Raw genomic sequence first — 15,518 nt, forward strand, 5'->3', positions numbered from 1 at the left:
TCCAAGTGAGGTCACAAAGAGTCAAATACAACAGAAACAGCTGAACAGTGAACAGACACTCAGAAGTGAATCATTTTTTAAAATCACAATGTTTGAACCCTCCTTAGCCCAGGGAAACTGCCAAAGCTAAGCTAGCAACTACAAAAGCTTGAAAAATGAGAGTTAAAGTTACGGTATGAGTTGCTTTGGTGTGATGTAACACATTAAAATTTGTCATGCTATGTGAATAAATCAAATTTAGCTGTGTAGACTGTATATCATTACCTAGAGAGGGCATGTTATGAAATCTTTACTGTGTAAATATAGATATTCCTGAAGTGGTATATTATGTGTATATATGTGTGTATATATGTATACAGAAAACATCGAAGCAACGTGGGACCCAGCAAACCTATTTCTCAGCCCCGGAGAAACATTGTAGGATGTAGAATTCAACATGGATGGAAGGAAGGGAGTGGACCTGTAACTCAGTGGAAAGGGACAGTTCTGGATCAGGTTCCTGTCAATCCTTCTCTCTATCTTATAAAATATGATGGATTTGACTGTGTTTATGGACTAGAACTTCACAAAGATGAACGAGTTTCAGCACTTGAAGTCCTTCCTGACAGAGTTGGTAAGTTATTTTGTGTGTGCATATATTATGCTTTAAAAGTAGACATTTGAGTAAATGTTTTCATCAGTATACCTCTCAAGTATAGCTATACATCTTTACTCCTTGAACTCTAAGAAATTAAGCACTGCTATTCTGATTTTTTCATTTAAGTCACGAGAGCTTCTGTTAAGGCAGATCTCGTGGTTTTAGTTTCTGTTTTCCTCTAGTTGTAAACATAATATTCAGAGTAATTGAATTAGAATCTTCAGGTCATTTAAAAATGGCTAATTCAATGCAAAGAATATTTGCTGACTAAATTAAATATAGACTTCAAGCATTTATTAAGTACTTAGTAATCTGTAAGACACTAAAATGTTTTAGAGACGACAAAGAACAACTGAAAAACAATGTTAGCACACACAGAGCTTGTTTTCTTACTAATCCTTTCTAATAAGGATTTGGAGCTAGAAAAGAAAATTTGATTCCATATTAAAGTTATATTTAATTTGAAGAATTTCCAAAAGTCTTTAAGTGATTTACAATTTGATTTTGATGAATAATTTGAAACCTAGTTCATTTAATCTTATGGATAATTCTCTCATCTACTCACTTATTGCTAGCCTCTATGTTAGAGAATAGTCAACATCTAAAGACAATGTCTTTATTATTTAATCAGATTTTTGAAAATTGTATCTCTTGATAATTTAATAGGTTTTTGCATAAAAATAATTCATAATTGATAGTAAAAATATTTAGAAAATAGAAAACCTGGTATATTTATATAAATAAAAAGTTTTTGCAGTAACCTAATGGAGAAAAAAATTTTTATTATTTTTCAGCCTTCCAACATTAATAGAATTTGTAAATGTATAAAATCTGGCCATAAAAGTAATAACTGGTTTGTTAAACAACAAAATGTAAAAATGAGTATTGTTTCCTTAAAATAAGTCACTTGTTCTGTGGTAGCTGTGTTGTATTCTTTTGAGCTCTCTCAGTACTAATAAATCTTTATTACTGGATTTGATTGGACACAAAGTCATTCAGTTCTAAGTCTACTGAATAAAAAAGATTGGCAGTAATATTTTTGACTAAATTATTTCCTGAAAGCACATTGCCTAAAGTAACTCTTTTGACATTGTGCAGATATTAAATAGGCAGAATTTCTGTGTAAGTCTCATTTGCACCTTCCTTTTGATAGGTAATCTTTCCTGAACATAAGACTTAATAGCCTTTTTACTTTAGCCAGTCATACTTACCTCTTTACTTTACAGGGTGGCAAAGTGCTTAAAGGATTTGAATTATTATCACTACTAAAATTCCTATTGCAGAAACCTTTAAGGAGTTTTTTCAAAACATGTTGGAAATTATATGTTCCTTAACTACTTTGTCAAAAGTGTAATTTGTATACTATCACAGGCTCTCTTCCTTGGTTCCTTCAACGTTAGTTAAAAACTTGTATTGTTAAGAGTTAACTTTATATTGTCCTCCTAATCTTAATTCAGTCTTTTTTCTGATTTTCTGATGATTTTTCTAACTTCATAACAAATGTGACATTCTTTGCTCTAATAGCCACTATTTTTGTTGACAAGAAAGAGTATTTATTTCTGTTCATCCAGGCTGCTAGTAAAAGACTGACTGGGAAGAATGCTACAACATAAGATCTATGGTGCAGATGATACGTGGTGTGATTATTCTTTTTGGTTCTAGAAGCTTTATATGAGTTTCATTACTTTAATATCACAAAAAGAAGAAAGTTAGGTTATTCTAGAATTCAGCATTTCAAGCCACGGGGAAACTAGAATTAGATCAATTTTTAGTAAAATCTAAACTTAAAAATCATTAAAGTGTTTTGTTTGAAATGTTCTAATAGTATTGAAAGTAGATAATTTACCAGATAATTTTAAATTTAATTTACTAAGTAATTTAAATTCCCCCCTGTAATATAACAAAAATTAGACGTATTTGAAATGCTATTTTTAAACAAAGTGCTGTTTTTAAAACAGTTGGTTCTGTGGCTGAAAGAATGTTTGAAATTGAGAACTGAATAGATAAAACATTCAACTTCAGGTAGATTCTTAATAAAACAGACTTTCAAAAAATATTCAGTAAAACATAACATTGTAAAAATATTGATATTTTTTCAGCATCTTCTCGAATCAGTGATGCCCATTTGGCAGATACAATGATTGGAAAAGCAGTGGAACATATGTTTGAGACAGAGGATGGCTCAAAGGACGAATGGAGGGGAATGGTCTTAGCTAGAGCTCCTATAATGAACACGTGGTTTTATATTACCTATGAGAAAGATCCTGTCTTGTACATGTACCAGCTTTTAGATGACTATAAAGAAGGTGACCTCCGTATCATGCCAGATTCTAGTAAGTATGGGGGGAGGAAGGAAAGAAGGGGGCTATTTTTCTTGATGTAAGCCAAAAAAAGAAACAGTACTAAAATACAATTTAAAACAATCAATTTGGGTAGAGGTTCTGGGTTTTTTGTTTTGAAAAGACAATGTACTTAATGTACTTAAATGTACATTCTCCAAAAACAGTTAAATAAAACTTAATAACATCATTGCTGATTATACATATCACTTTTGAATTCTGTATTTTGATAATCGTGCTTTAACTTTGATAGTAATGATACCAACAATGTGTTTGAGTTTTATTGCCTTTTAGTAATTTTTTAACTATGTTATTCTCATTGTGCATATTCTTTTTTGCTTTAATTCATTACTTTAGTATCTGTTACATTTCTGTACATTTTTGTTTATTTATTCAGGCATTTCCTAAAAGTCAAGCACATATTTTGTTTCCAGCTTTTAGTTATCACGAATAGTGCTGCTATGAATATTTTTGATTATATGATAAATCTTTTCTTTCTGTCTCCTTTGGATATAATCCAGCAATGAGATATTTAGATTAAAGGGGAATAGACAATCTACTAACTTTGAAACTTGATTTTTTATTTAAATTTAGCTGCTATATTTCCTAATTTTTACATGAATTATTCTCCTATTTTAGTAATAGATATTTTGATAGTCAAAGCTTTTGGATCTCTCTGGTTTGGGGACCACAACAAAATCTGCAAGTTTTTTAGGAAATCATGTCATTTCACTCCTAAAGCACCATTAAAATAAAGGGTCATTTTTTGAGCCTTGGGTCACAGGTGCCTCAAATATTTATGATTTTATTCATAATTAATCTTTCTCATAAGTAATCCTTCCTTTTTTCCTAATTAGAAATTAGAATCTCATCTCAAAACTGGGTCCCTGAGACTTTGTTTGAGGGGCAGGGAAAAGAATTTTTTTCTTTTCAGTTACCTTCTGAACCAGCAGTGGAACATAGACAGCATAGATTAAAGGCTTTGAATTAAAAAAAAATTTTTTTCACCCAGTATATCCAGTGATATATCTAGATGGATATATATATATATTTTCCCCCTCCCCCCAGTCTTTGACCAAACAAATGTCATAGCTATTAGAAAAAGAGCTAACATTCTATATTAGGTTTTACCCTATTTCTGAAATAAAATAAGGACTAATGAGTCCTTCTTTTTTTGAGGCAGGAAGGGGGGATGGCATAAATCTTTCTTTTGGCATCTGAATAAACTTGGAGTATTCCTTCTTTTTAACATACATTTTCTTCCTTTTGTGTCCATAGCCAGTTACTCAGAAAATCTCCCTATAATTTTTCTCATATGTTCTTTTCTTTCACTTAATGTTTGTGTAACCTTAAACAGGTCATTTGTGCTAAATCTTTTAAGTTTTCAGCTCCAGAGCTATGACCCCTCTGGAAAAAAAATAAGTCCACTTTTTTTTCCCCCTTGAGGCAATTGGGGTTAAGTGAGTTGCCCCGGGTCACACAGCTAGGCAGTGTTAAGTGTCTGAGGCTTGTTTAGTATCTATTATTAGAACTCAGGTCCTCCTGATTCAGGGCTGGTGCTTTATTCACTGTGCCACCTAGCTGCCCCAATAAGTCCACTTCTTAACAGACCACAATTATAGTTCCTAATCTCTTCGTGCTTTTTCCATCATCTTCTAACATGAGGCTTTTGCTCAAAATCTAGTGTCTTCTTTCTTCTTCCCCATACTCCCCAATTTCCTCCAGAGTATAGTTAAGCACAGTTATATTTCTCTCTGTGTGTCTCTCTGTCTCTCTCTCTTGTTTCCTATCCCTTGTAACTCATTTGTTTTACTTCTGTCTTGCTATTAATTACTTGTGCTCCAAGAATCCCTTCTGGATTCTCTCTTTATCTCTTTCCCATTAATTTACCTTTTCCCACTCCCATTTAACCCTCACACCTTTCTGTACCCTGTCTTCTTCTGAGATCCTTTATATATTTTGGAGGGTGCTATGCTTTTCTAGTTACATGTATATGTGTATTTCATTCCCTTTTTAAAAAGCCATTCCCAATGTGAGTAGGATTTCAGAATTACCAGTCCTCTTCCCTTTTCTCATAACTCTGTCTTTTCTTGCTTTTTTCCTTTTTTGAAAGGGTATGGACTATTATATTTATAGCTATATTTATATCCCATATGTGCCTGTCTCTATCCCATATATAGCTAGCTGTCTGTCTGTTAAGGAATTTGATTATGGTGGAGGCCACCCAACTTAACAGAAAGAAAGCTGGAGCACTTTGAGCACCTGAGTTTAAATCATAGCACTTTTGACTTACTAGCTGTGTAACTTTAAACAAACACTGATCTGCTTTAGGAGATTATTAACTAAATGTCTACACTTCCAACTTTCAATCTATTTAATAATATATTCATTTCTAATGTTTTGAATATTTACATGCATAATAATTTCCTTTGTAAAAATTAAAAATTCTGAACTTTAGAGTGAAAGTGAACTTAATGAAGATTAGGTTTAGTAGTAATCTAGTTTCTAATATAATATAGACTAATAATAATAACAACAGTAATTGATATGATTTTTAAGTGTTTTGTTGAGGACTTATACCATTCTCAATAAAGCTGAAATAGTCACTCTGTTAATTTTAGATGAACAACCCGAGTGTGAGATTACTTCCCCATGAACACACAGATAGTAAATATCAGAAGCAGAGTTTGAACTTAAATCTTTTTACTTCAAATCCAGCTTGATAGCAACTAGATTGATGGTACATGCTGCTCCTGTAATACTAAATACTTTGCATAAATTACAAATTTAGCAAAATCAGTCATTTCACTAAAACATATCTGTGTCCATGTTTATTTTTTCCAGTACAGTTTATACCTTTTATCAGAAAATATACTTAGTTCTAAAGGTGGTAGTAGAATCAGCATGCTAGTTTTTTTACTATTTACATTTTCTAACTCTCCCTCAGCTGCATTATTTAGTTTTTTCCTACTTTGTTTTTTACTTTTTCAAGATATGTTGCTCAGTTTAGGTTCTGGTGGCAGATAGATTTGGCCATCAGTCTTTTCTCCCTCCTAAATGTCCCATGACCTGCACCCTCAACTCATTTAAACTACTGGGATAGTTATACCCTTGAATCTCACCATCATTCTTAAGTGTTATACTTCCATGATGAAAAGTTTTAAAATTCTTTTATTTCAAATAATCTATCATTTCATCTTTTCCTCTTAAACTTATTCCTTGTTCTCACCATTTCGCCTGTTCCCTTCACCCTCTGTTTCTTACCTGAGTCTTCACATCTGTCACATTTGCTATGGCTTCACTTGGCTCTTTCTTTGTTTGTAGTATTGACTCTATAAGTTGTCAGATCAATTTTATATTGTTCCGCATTGAATTGCTTGCTCTTTCTCCTTGTTATGTTGGCTTCTGAATGTCTTTCCTCACAAGCTTCTCTAATTCTTAACATGCTGTGCAGTGGTAGTGTAAGAGTCATTAAACCATGGTCAGTAGTGGATCCTTCATTGCAGCAAGGCAATTTTTTTTTACTTGTAATCCTTTCTGTTTGATTTACTTTTGCAACATTGAAGAGGCTTTTTCAGATGTGCTCTTTTTATGTATCCCACATCATTCCCTTTCCCCTCCCCATCATCTGAGTTGCTTTACTATGTAGAGAAAATTCACTACTTTAAAAAAGGATGTTTACCATAATCTACTTATTCTTTCATTCTCAAAACCTCACCCTAAAAAACTCCCAACCTCACCCTACTCTCCCTTCTAGACTTCTTTGTAGCCTTTCTTATTCAAAATCCTAGAAAACAAAACAGTATACAATTATTGCTTCTATTTCTTCTCAACTTTCTTTTTAACCTTTTAAATATGGCTTCTGACCTCATCAATCAACTGAACTTGCTGACTCTGAAGTTACTAGTGATCAAAATCTGATTGCTCTTTCAAAATACTCATTTTTATCACTTAAGGCTGTTGAATCTTTACCTTCTTTTCTATACTTGTTTTAACACTGCTCTCTTTGTCCTCTGACCTTTTCCTTCCTGCATGAGACATACCTTCTTTTCATTCTTTCTTTGTCAGATTCTTTTTTTTTTTTTTTTGTATTACAATACACCAAACCTTGCAAATAATTAAGAGTTCAGTGAAAGAAAAAAATGAGGGAGAAGGAAGACAGTGGATGTTGATCACTTATTTTTCTTACTTGTTAAAAGGCAATAGGATTAAAAGGGATTGGGAAAAGCTTCCAGTAGAGGTGGAGATTTTAATTGGAATCTAAAAGAAGCCAGAAAAATCTATAGGCAGAGATGAAGGCGGGATAGCATTCCAAGCAGAAGAGACAGCCAGAGAAAATGCCCAGAGCCAAGAGATGGATCATTTTCAAATGTTTTAAAAGGAATGAGAGCAATTGTTGAATGAATGATAGAATCTCGTACAGCAGTTTTAATTTTACTTCCAATGAAAAGAGTATCTAAATTCCTTGATATTAGTAGCCACAGATATTGAAACATCTCTACATTTAGTGAATGGGGAGATAGCTTGTATAGAGGTTAATTATTCATAGACGTAAATATCTGACCTTGTTAATAGTAATAAGGATCAGTAATTGATTCAAAAATAATCTATAACCTTATTAGGTAACATGTTATGTATTCATTTTATTCCTTCTTGTCTTACTGTGAACTTTTTGCCAAAGTTGTTTCTTTTTGTACCTGTAATTTTGACTAAGAAACTCTTTCCTTTTCTTCTTGAGTTCAAGACTTTTTCCCTTTCTTTGCCCTACTGCTTTCTTAGAGTTAGCTTATCAGCATCCAAATGCAAGCTTCTAAATAAATAATGTGAATGAATAGACAAATGAAAACTAATTTAATAAGTTCTTGTTAAGTGTTAAGATTACACTTAACATTTTTTTTTCACTGTCTCTGCCTTTAGAGAGCTTCTGTTCTAACAGTGGGAGATAATTCATGGCCCAAGATAACCTTAATTTGAAAAGTTCCATTGATGGACCCTAAAGTAGTAGATTGATACCTCCATTCCAGCATCAGTGATAAAATCTATTTGATTATGTCTGGGATAGCGGTGGAGAAGATGGGAAAACATGAATGGCAATATGGCACTGGTAAAATGACCAAGGAATGATATGAACCATATTTAGGATCTTAAGGTGTACTGGGCTAAAGCAGCAGCCCCTAGTCAGAAGTCATTCCTCTGGGAGGCAGTTCTAGGCATGAAATGTTAGGTCCTTCTTGACTTTGTTGTTGGTCTCAGCAGCATGGTGGTTGATTAATCAGCTAAAGTGGAAAGTTCTTTATTATTATTCTTTATAAAAAAATAAAAATATTTATACCATTATATTTAAAAAATTTATTAAAATAATATTTTGTTTTTTATTGAAAAAAATTACTATTTGCCTTTATTATAATTATATTATATATATTTATTATAATCAGTATTTTTGTATTCTACTGCATTTGAAGATTTTCACTTAAAATTTTTAGATATGTGAACTATCTGATGTCTGCAAAGGCACCTAACTCTTTTTTTTCCTCCATATAAATATAGATGATTCACCTCCAGCTGAACGGGAACCAGGAGAAGTTGTAGACAGCCTGGTAGGCAAACAAGTGGAATATGCCAAAGAAGATGGCTCCAAAAGGACTGGCATGGTCATTCATCAAGTAGAAGCCAAACCCTCCGTCTATTTCATCAAGTTTGATGATGATTTCCATATTTATGTCTACGATTTGGTGAAAACATCCTAGATGTCATCATGAACTTTGCCAAATTTGTGGAACTATTAAATGTAAAATTTGTAGACACAAAGACTTGACTGCTTTCCAGTTTAATGAAAGCTTAAATGTCCCTGCGAACCCACAATCTCTGCCAGCAAAACTGTTTTGTTCGGAATAGTAGATTTATGTGAACATGACACATTTTGTGTAAGGAACTCCTCCCCTTGTAAGAAATCAGTCTTTTTTGTAGAGGGGGAGTTAAAGGAAAGAACAGCTACAAATTCAGGCTGTGGAAAAAGTTAATCTAGTATCATAATCAGTAACCTAAAAATGTAATAATAGATCTTAACCATTTTCTCCCTTCAATCTCATACTCACATGCAAGTATAGTTTGATATTTTTTTATATTGCCTTCTGTAATTTTCAATATAATTTTTTTGGCTGTTGGTGGTCCCTGTTCTGAGGTTTGAGTCAAAGCTTAAAGACTTCAAGATTCTCCCAGTTTAATTAGAATGCCTGACCCAAGCAGCATCAAACTATTTACTGTGTTTCTACTTCTTATTTAAAGTTAACTTTTATAAAACAAATAGCACATGGAAATATTCTGTGTGTGCATTTTAGAAACCCAGTGGTCATATGCAAGTGTTTGTTATGCACCTTTTTATTCTGAAAACTTGAAGCTATAAAAGAGGATGCTAATCACCCAAATGAACAGTTGGAAATGAAATGCACACAATGCTAATCCATGTTCATAAGTTGTAGCAACCAGTCAATATTTGCTTTAAAAAAAAAAAAAAGGCTGCCTTTAATTCTAAGCATTATTTAAGGGTGAAAGTGGCATTTTTATTCCCTGTTACTTTTTAGCAAACCTCTGTAATTGGTGCCACAAAAGCCCAGTGCCACACAATACTACTTCATGTTAATTTTTGATGACGTATTTGGCCTATTATTTGATGTTGAAATTAGCAGCCTGGATTTAGTAGTGCTAAAAGACTAAGACTATACCTGCTGTTTCCAAAAGTTCCTGGAACAACACAGTTCTTTTTTATTAGACATTTAGGTTTTAGGAAAAGAGAAGCATGTTTGGCCTTCTTTATAGGTTCTCTGGGATTCCCATTATTTTTATTACTATTATTGTTATTATTTTTATTACTGTTATAATTATGGTCCAAGAAGGCATTTATTAATATTTTTATTTCTGGCTTTCCCTCCCCACCAGGAATGTCCTAACAAATAGCCTACAGCTTAAATCTGTTGTAGCCTTTTGTGGTGTTGTATGTACTCGCTTAAGGTATGCTGTTAATGTGAATTCCATTCAATGGACACTAGAATTCTGCATGCCAGTGGTGTACTACTATCTAATGAAAGCTATAGGCAGTCTTTCAGTGGTTCAATCATCTGCATTAGATTGTGGATGTAAATAATAGCAGTCCATAGCAGCAGAATCCTTTCACAGTTTTAATCTTGCAAGATAGTTTAAAACCAAGATAGTTAAAATGTGGAGCTTTAAAGAGTAATCAGAATTGTAAAAATGGTCAATGCAATAGCAAAATTGTCATTTCACATTATAATGGCAGAGCTTTGCAAATTTAAAAGCACTGCTTCATAAAAATATGCTATATGAAGCCAATCATCAGTTTGGGGGAAGGAATACCCAGAAATTCAATCTTACAATTTGTGAAAGGCCAGAGGTGATGTTCACCTACCGAAAATTTCAGAGGTCCACATAGCCTTTGTTGTGGGTATTCTTGATATTGAAGACTCAGTGGTTTAAGCCCCTTTCTATCCATTTTTTGCCTGATTCATATTTTAGCCTTAAGGCTTGTGCCTCATTATGCTGTTGAATGGTAACAAGTACTCATCATATAAATACAGTACCTTAATTTTTTGCCCATTGCTACAATTGCATTTTGTCCAGTATTTCATTTTGGGCAACCAAAGGCAGGCTATTTTGTCTTTTCAGTAAATGGCTTCTCAATGCAGTCCTTAAGCACTAAGTACCTAAGTCGTAAATGTTTTTTTGTGTTTTTGAAAAAAGTGAGCAGATTTGCAACACAGTGTTTCATCCTGCAGATCTGTTAAGTGTTTTTCTATTGACTCTTAAGAGTCCTGCATGTAAATCTCAAAGCTGAGCCTGGCTCCATGAGCCCAAGTTGATATTTGTGGCACAAGAATGAATGAGTGTATTAAATATACACAGAATATGTGCATACATATGTAATACAGTGAATTTGGGGCTATAGATCTGAAGAATAAAGTGTTCATTTTGAAATATTTGTTGACGTTTGGGTCTACTGAAACATTTTTAGCATTACTTATGGCTTGTATTTGTGGTTTTTCTGCAAGCCACTTTAATATACCATATAATCTGCCAATCTAAGGATGACTAGTTATACTATGTAAATTATGGTTCTGTTTTTAAATAATTGTCCCACTTGTTGCTTTTAGGGTTAGGGGGGAGGGTTCCCCCCCCCTTTGGTAGCTTAAACCACCTTTATTGAGGCTGAAACTAATCCCACTCCCTGCCCATCTACTTTGGGCTTCGTTTTAGGCTCATGTTTCAGATCTGCATGCAGTGCTTGCGTTACCCTGGTAACCAAAATGTTGGTTCCTTGTTCTAGGAGTTCAACATTACTTTTCCAAAATTATCATGGGGCTTGTGACAACACAAGCCATGGATCTGTGTATAAAATTTATTGGCCTTTCTCATTTACCTGCTGTAGTATTGTTGTATTGTGTGTGTGATATCAGGCTGCCATGTAAAACTTAAAAAAAAAATTTAAATGCAGACCATCCTTTTTGCATGCTTAGAAGTAGAATGTTCAGCGTAACAAACAAAAGTTGCATGTTAAAATGTTTAGGTTTTTTGTTTTCTTTTTTTTTAATTTTGTTTTTAGTTCTGTGTGAATTTGCTTACTGTGCTGTTTTAATGGTTGTTGGTAGAATTAAAAAAGCACTGGTGAGGCGAGCATAGTGCCAACGGAAGGTAATTTCCAGTTATATGTGTCATGCAGCATTTGAAGGGACCATGCATTGTTAAAGTGTGTATACATATATAAAATCACAGTTACATCTAAAAAAAAAACTTCAATTTTTTTTTCTTTTGTGTGCCAAATCCTAAAGTGCACTGGAGAATAGTAGTTGTTGTTGTTCTTTTTTTACTATGGACATATTCGAAAACTCTTTTTCATTGTCATAAATGACAGTGCCCCAACGCCTTCTTGAGCTAATTATCCTTAGAAATGAAGGTTCTCCTAAGACAAAATAATTTAAATCACTTCAGGGAAAACAATTATGATTAAAACAGTTTGTGGTTCCTTGGAAATGCTGTGCTTTTTGTACTTTACATCAGTAGTGCAATTTGGATCGTTCTTGGTATGTGTATAGTTCAGAGGTCTTCGTGTTCACATTTAAAATTAGGTAAATGACTTCATCTTTAGAGCTTGGTTTCATTTTTAATTTCATTTTATTTTAAACAATGTAGACAGTTCCCTGTTCTCTGCATTTAGAAGTATAAACACTTTAAATCTGTTACTTAATTCTGTAAGTAATTTTTATAATTATGATGTAACTCTATCCTTAAAACATTTAAAATAAACCCTTTATGTGCAACTTATGACTGTAAATTTTGTTCTCATGAGCAAAATGTGACATTAAAACTGTGAAGATAGTTTCTTCAATTATTGTAATTAAAGTACAACTTGGTTTTAATATTGAATAATTTATAATCTTAACATATTTGAGAAATAATGGCTTATTTGATCAAGTAATCAATTTTTCTTTTATTTTTAAACAAGTGTGAATGTCAATTTTTAAAAATACAAACATGGGAAGTAATTGGCTTTTGATTTAGAGGCATGGTATTTGCAGTGTACTTTTGGGAAAAAATATTTTCCACTTTATCCCTCCTCATTAAAAAAAAAAAGAATACTGAAATTTCTGAGTGAATCTATAAACTAAATCTAAAAATTAACACTCACCTTTTAAAAACAAATAAGATTTTAAGCTCCATAGTACTTTAGTGATATGTTAGATATTGACATCTATATCTGCTTTACGTCACTATAATATTATAAATCTTGAATATTTTTATTCACCTAAATTCTGACCAATGACATTAAAAGGGAAAATTGTTCAGTGCTTCTCAAACATTGAATAAGTGTAAAGACAAGAAGCATAGTGAAACTAATTGTAACACTTTCCATGTAAGTGTATTTTTAAGTTTTGCATTTCAGTTATTAGTTTAAATTTAACGTATTTTATCATGATGCAGTCAACAGCATTGAGAGTTGGCTTTACGTGCCTTCAGTAGTCAAATCCTTTTTGTCCACACATCATCTTTACTGCCCAGCATTGTCATGGGAGCTCATGGGTGTTTTTGTTTTTGTTTTTTGCATGGAATATTATGTCATGAGAATTTTTAATGTGGTGATCTTATTTGTGGAAAGAGCAGAGAGTTTATGATAGCTGAGTTCCCAGCCTTACTGCTGCTAGTTTTGGGCCTTTATAATAACTTAAGTTTCTTTGGGTCCCAGTTTTCTGAGCTATAAAGTGAAAGAACTTGATCTTTAGGCTTTTATCAATTCTAAAATTCAGTGAAATACTTGGAAAAAGTCTTTTTATAAAAAAGCACAGATTTTGGGTTTGTTTGTATCTTACATGAAAAAGGCTATTTCTTATCCTAATTTACAAATAACTTGCATTAAAAAAATTATAAACAGGAATTTCAGAGATTGATGGCTGATACAGATCAAGAACAGGGTTTCTTAATCTGGAGTTTTAATTTTAAAAAAAAGTTTTGATAATTATTTCAGGAGAATTGATTTCCTTTGGAAGCCTATGTATTTTAATTTATTCATTTAAAAAAATTCCAAGAGAGGAAATATACGCTTTTTTCTAGGCTTCCAGAGGAATCCATGAAACAAAAAAGTCAAGATCCTTAAGGGATCATAAAGTTAAAAGGCTTGAATCTAATCAGATGAAATTGAACATAAATAAAGGTAGTCTTATACGAGACATTTTAAAAACCAACTTCACAAACACATGACTAAATAAGCTTGTTTAGATACCAATTTGTCTGGCCTTTTTTTTTTTTTTTTTTTTAAGAATTTAGTGGATTAGATACAGTAACCAAAAACATCTAATGAGATCTTGGTATTGTTCATTTTTGAATACTATATTTTATAATGGATAAGAATGTGAAAATTTGGATAGTGTTGTGTCTTGAGATGATACCATATGTGGATCTGTTGTAAAACTAAACTACTTGGGATTTCCTGGTAGAACGTAAGTAGCATAAATGTTATTAATTTTTGTCTTGGTATTTTCACCAATTAGCCCTGTGCTGTGTGTGTGTGTGTGTGTGTGTGTGTTGAATATTTATTATTGAATACTTATCTTGGAGAAGAAAAATCTAGAATTGTGGAAGGAGATGGGTGAAAGGCATAATTTCTGTTTTCAAGTTTGAAAGGCTATCATGTGGAAAAAGGAATAGGTATTTTCTACTTGGCTTCATGGGCTATGCTACTAGAAGCAGTTGTTGGAAGTTAGAAAGTGATTTAGACTCCAGGTAAAGAAAAACTTGCTAACATAAAGTTATATAAAAGTTATTTCAGTTTCTGGCTGAGACTTCTATTTTAGAATCTGGGGAAGATCCCCACTAACAGTGATTGGATAATCAATTATCACATATTTTTTAGAATTTTTGAATAGGTACAGATTGGATTAATTGGCTGTTAAGAGTCATGGAATCTCAGGATTCTAGTAATAGAGTTGTTTTTTAAATAGAGGAGTATCTTATGCTAGTATTCTTATATCTTAAATTCACAGTTAAGTTTCCATTGAAATGTGAGTGTTTGGTTTTTCTTTAGGGAAAAAAGTAGAGAAATGAAATGAAAATGAGAGACCTTTTCAAAGATTAATCTTACATAATTGTGAATCAGTTAAGAAGGCAGAGTACTTATAGCTCTATTAGAACCTTCAATAACTATTTGCAAATTAAAAGACTACATTAATATTTTTATTTGATATATGCAAATAAAGGTGTGAAGCGTATTGCATGATCCATGATTATTTTCATGTTTAGTACATTATAATATACCCAATTGGCTGATTATAAATGGGTTTTGTTAATGGTAGATATAGCTATGTTTTAGGGTTTTTAGTTTCTCAAATGTTCATTTCTCAGGCTACTTATTTAACCAATCTGGACACATGACTTCCATATTGGTGAATTGCCTACAATTTAGTATTTCATTATTTTGAGTGCTGTCATTTGACAATTTTGACACATTTTGATGTACTGATTTTTTTTTCCCCTCTCCTTTACTAAATGACAGGTTTGAAGTAGATGATGTAAGTACTTTCCAGCAATAACATTTTATGACTGATAGAAATATTCAAAATGAATTTGTCATCTGTGGTAAGTAAGAGGAAAGTTAAGGAAAAAACATTTTTTAAACTTTTGCGTTCAGAAATAATAGTAATACTGCAGTCTATAGTTTAACAGATTTCATAAATTGCATTTACAAAGTGAGGCTGTTAAAATATCATTGGAAAAGTTATTCCAAAATGAAAAAGGGTTTTTTACACACACACACACACACACACACACACACACATGAAAAGACCACACAAAAATTTTAAAGCATTGTCAACATTTTAAAATAAGCAAGCTTAAAACGATGTTGATAAGAGTTTCATAATACTGTAGAGTCACTGAGCAGATTAAAACATTTGAAACAACAAAGGAAGAAGAAACTACTTAGTATTTCAAATTAAACTCTCAAATGACTGGAAAAAGATAAAGAAGTAATGGTTTGTCAA

At 32.4% G+C, this 15,518-nt stretch overlaps 1 protein-coding gene across 7 annotated transcripts in view; it reads left to right on the top strand.

The window, feature by feature from the left end:
- Positions 1–12,309, top strand: part of SPIN1 (spindlin 1) — a 227,362-nt gene extending 215,053 nt beyond the window's left edge. For all 7 annotated transcript variants that reach the window (XM_051998067.1, XM_051998088.1, XM_051998056.1 and 4 more), the window contains 3 exons: positions 360–613; positions 2,737–2,970; positions 8,524–12,309. In XM_051998067.1, the coding sequence (XP_051854027.1) occupies positions 360–613; positions 2,737–2,970; positions 8,524–8,723 (688 nt within the window). In that variant the 3' untranslated portion in view covers positions 8,724–12,309. The remainder of the gene's footprint in view (positions 1–359; positions 614–2,736; positions 2,971–8,523) is intronic.
- The last annotated feature ends 3,209 nt before the right edge of the window (positions 12,310–15,518 follow it).

The sequence above is a fragment of the Antechinus flavipes genome, chromosome 1 (genome assembly GCF_016432865.1).
Source record: "Antechinus flavipes isolate AdamAnt ecotype Samford, QLD, Australia chromosome 1, AdamAnt_v2, whole genome shotgun sequence".
Classification (NCBI taxonomy): domain Eukaryota; kingdom Metazoa; phylum Chordata; class Mammalia; order Dasyuromorphia; family Dasyuridae; genus Antechinus; species Antechinus flavipes.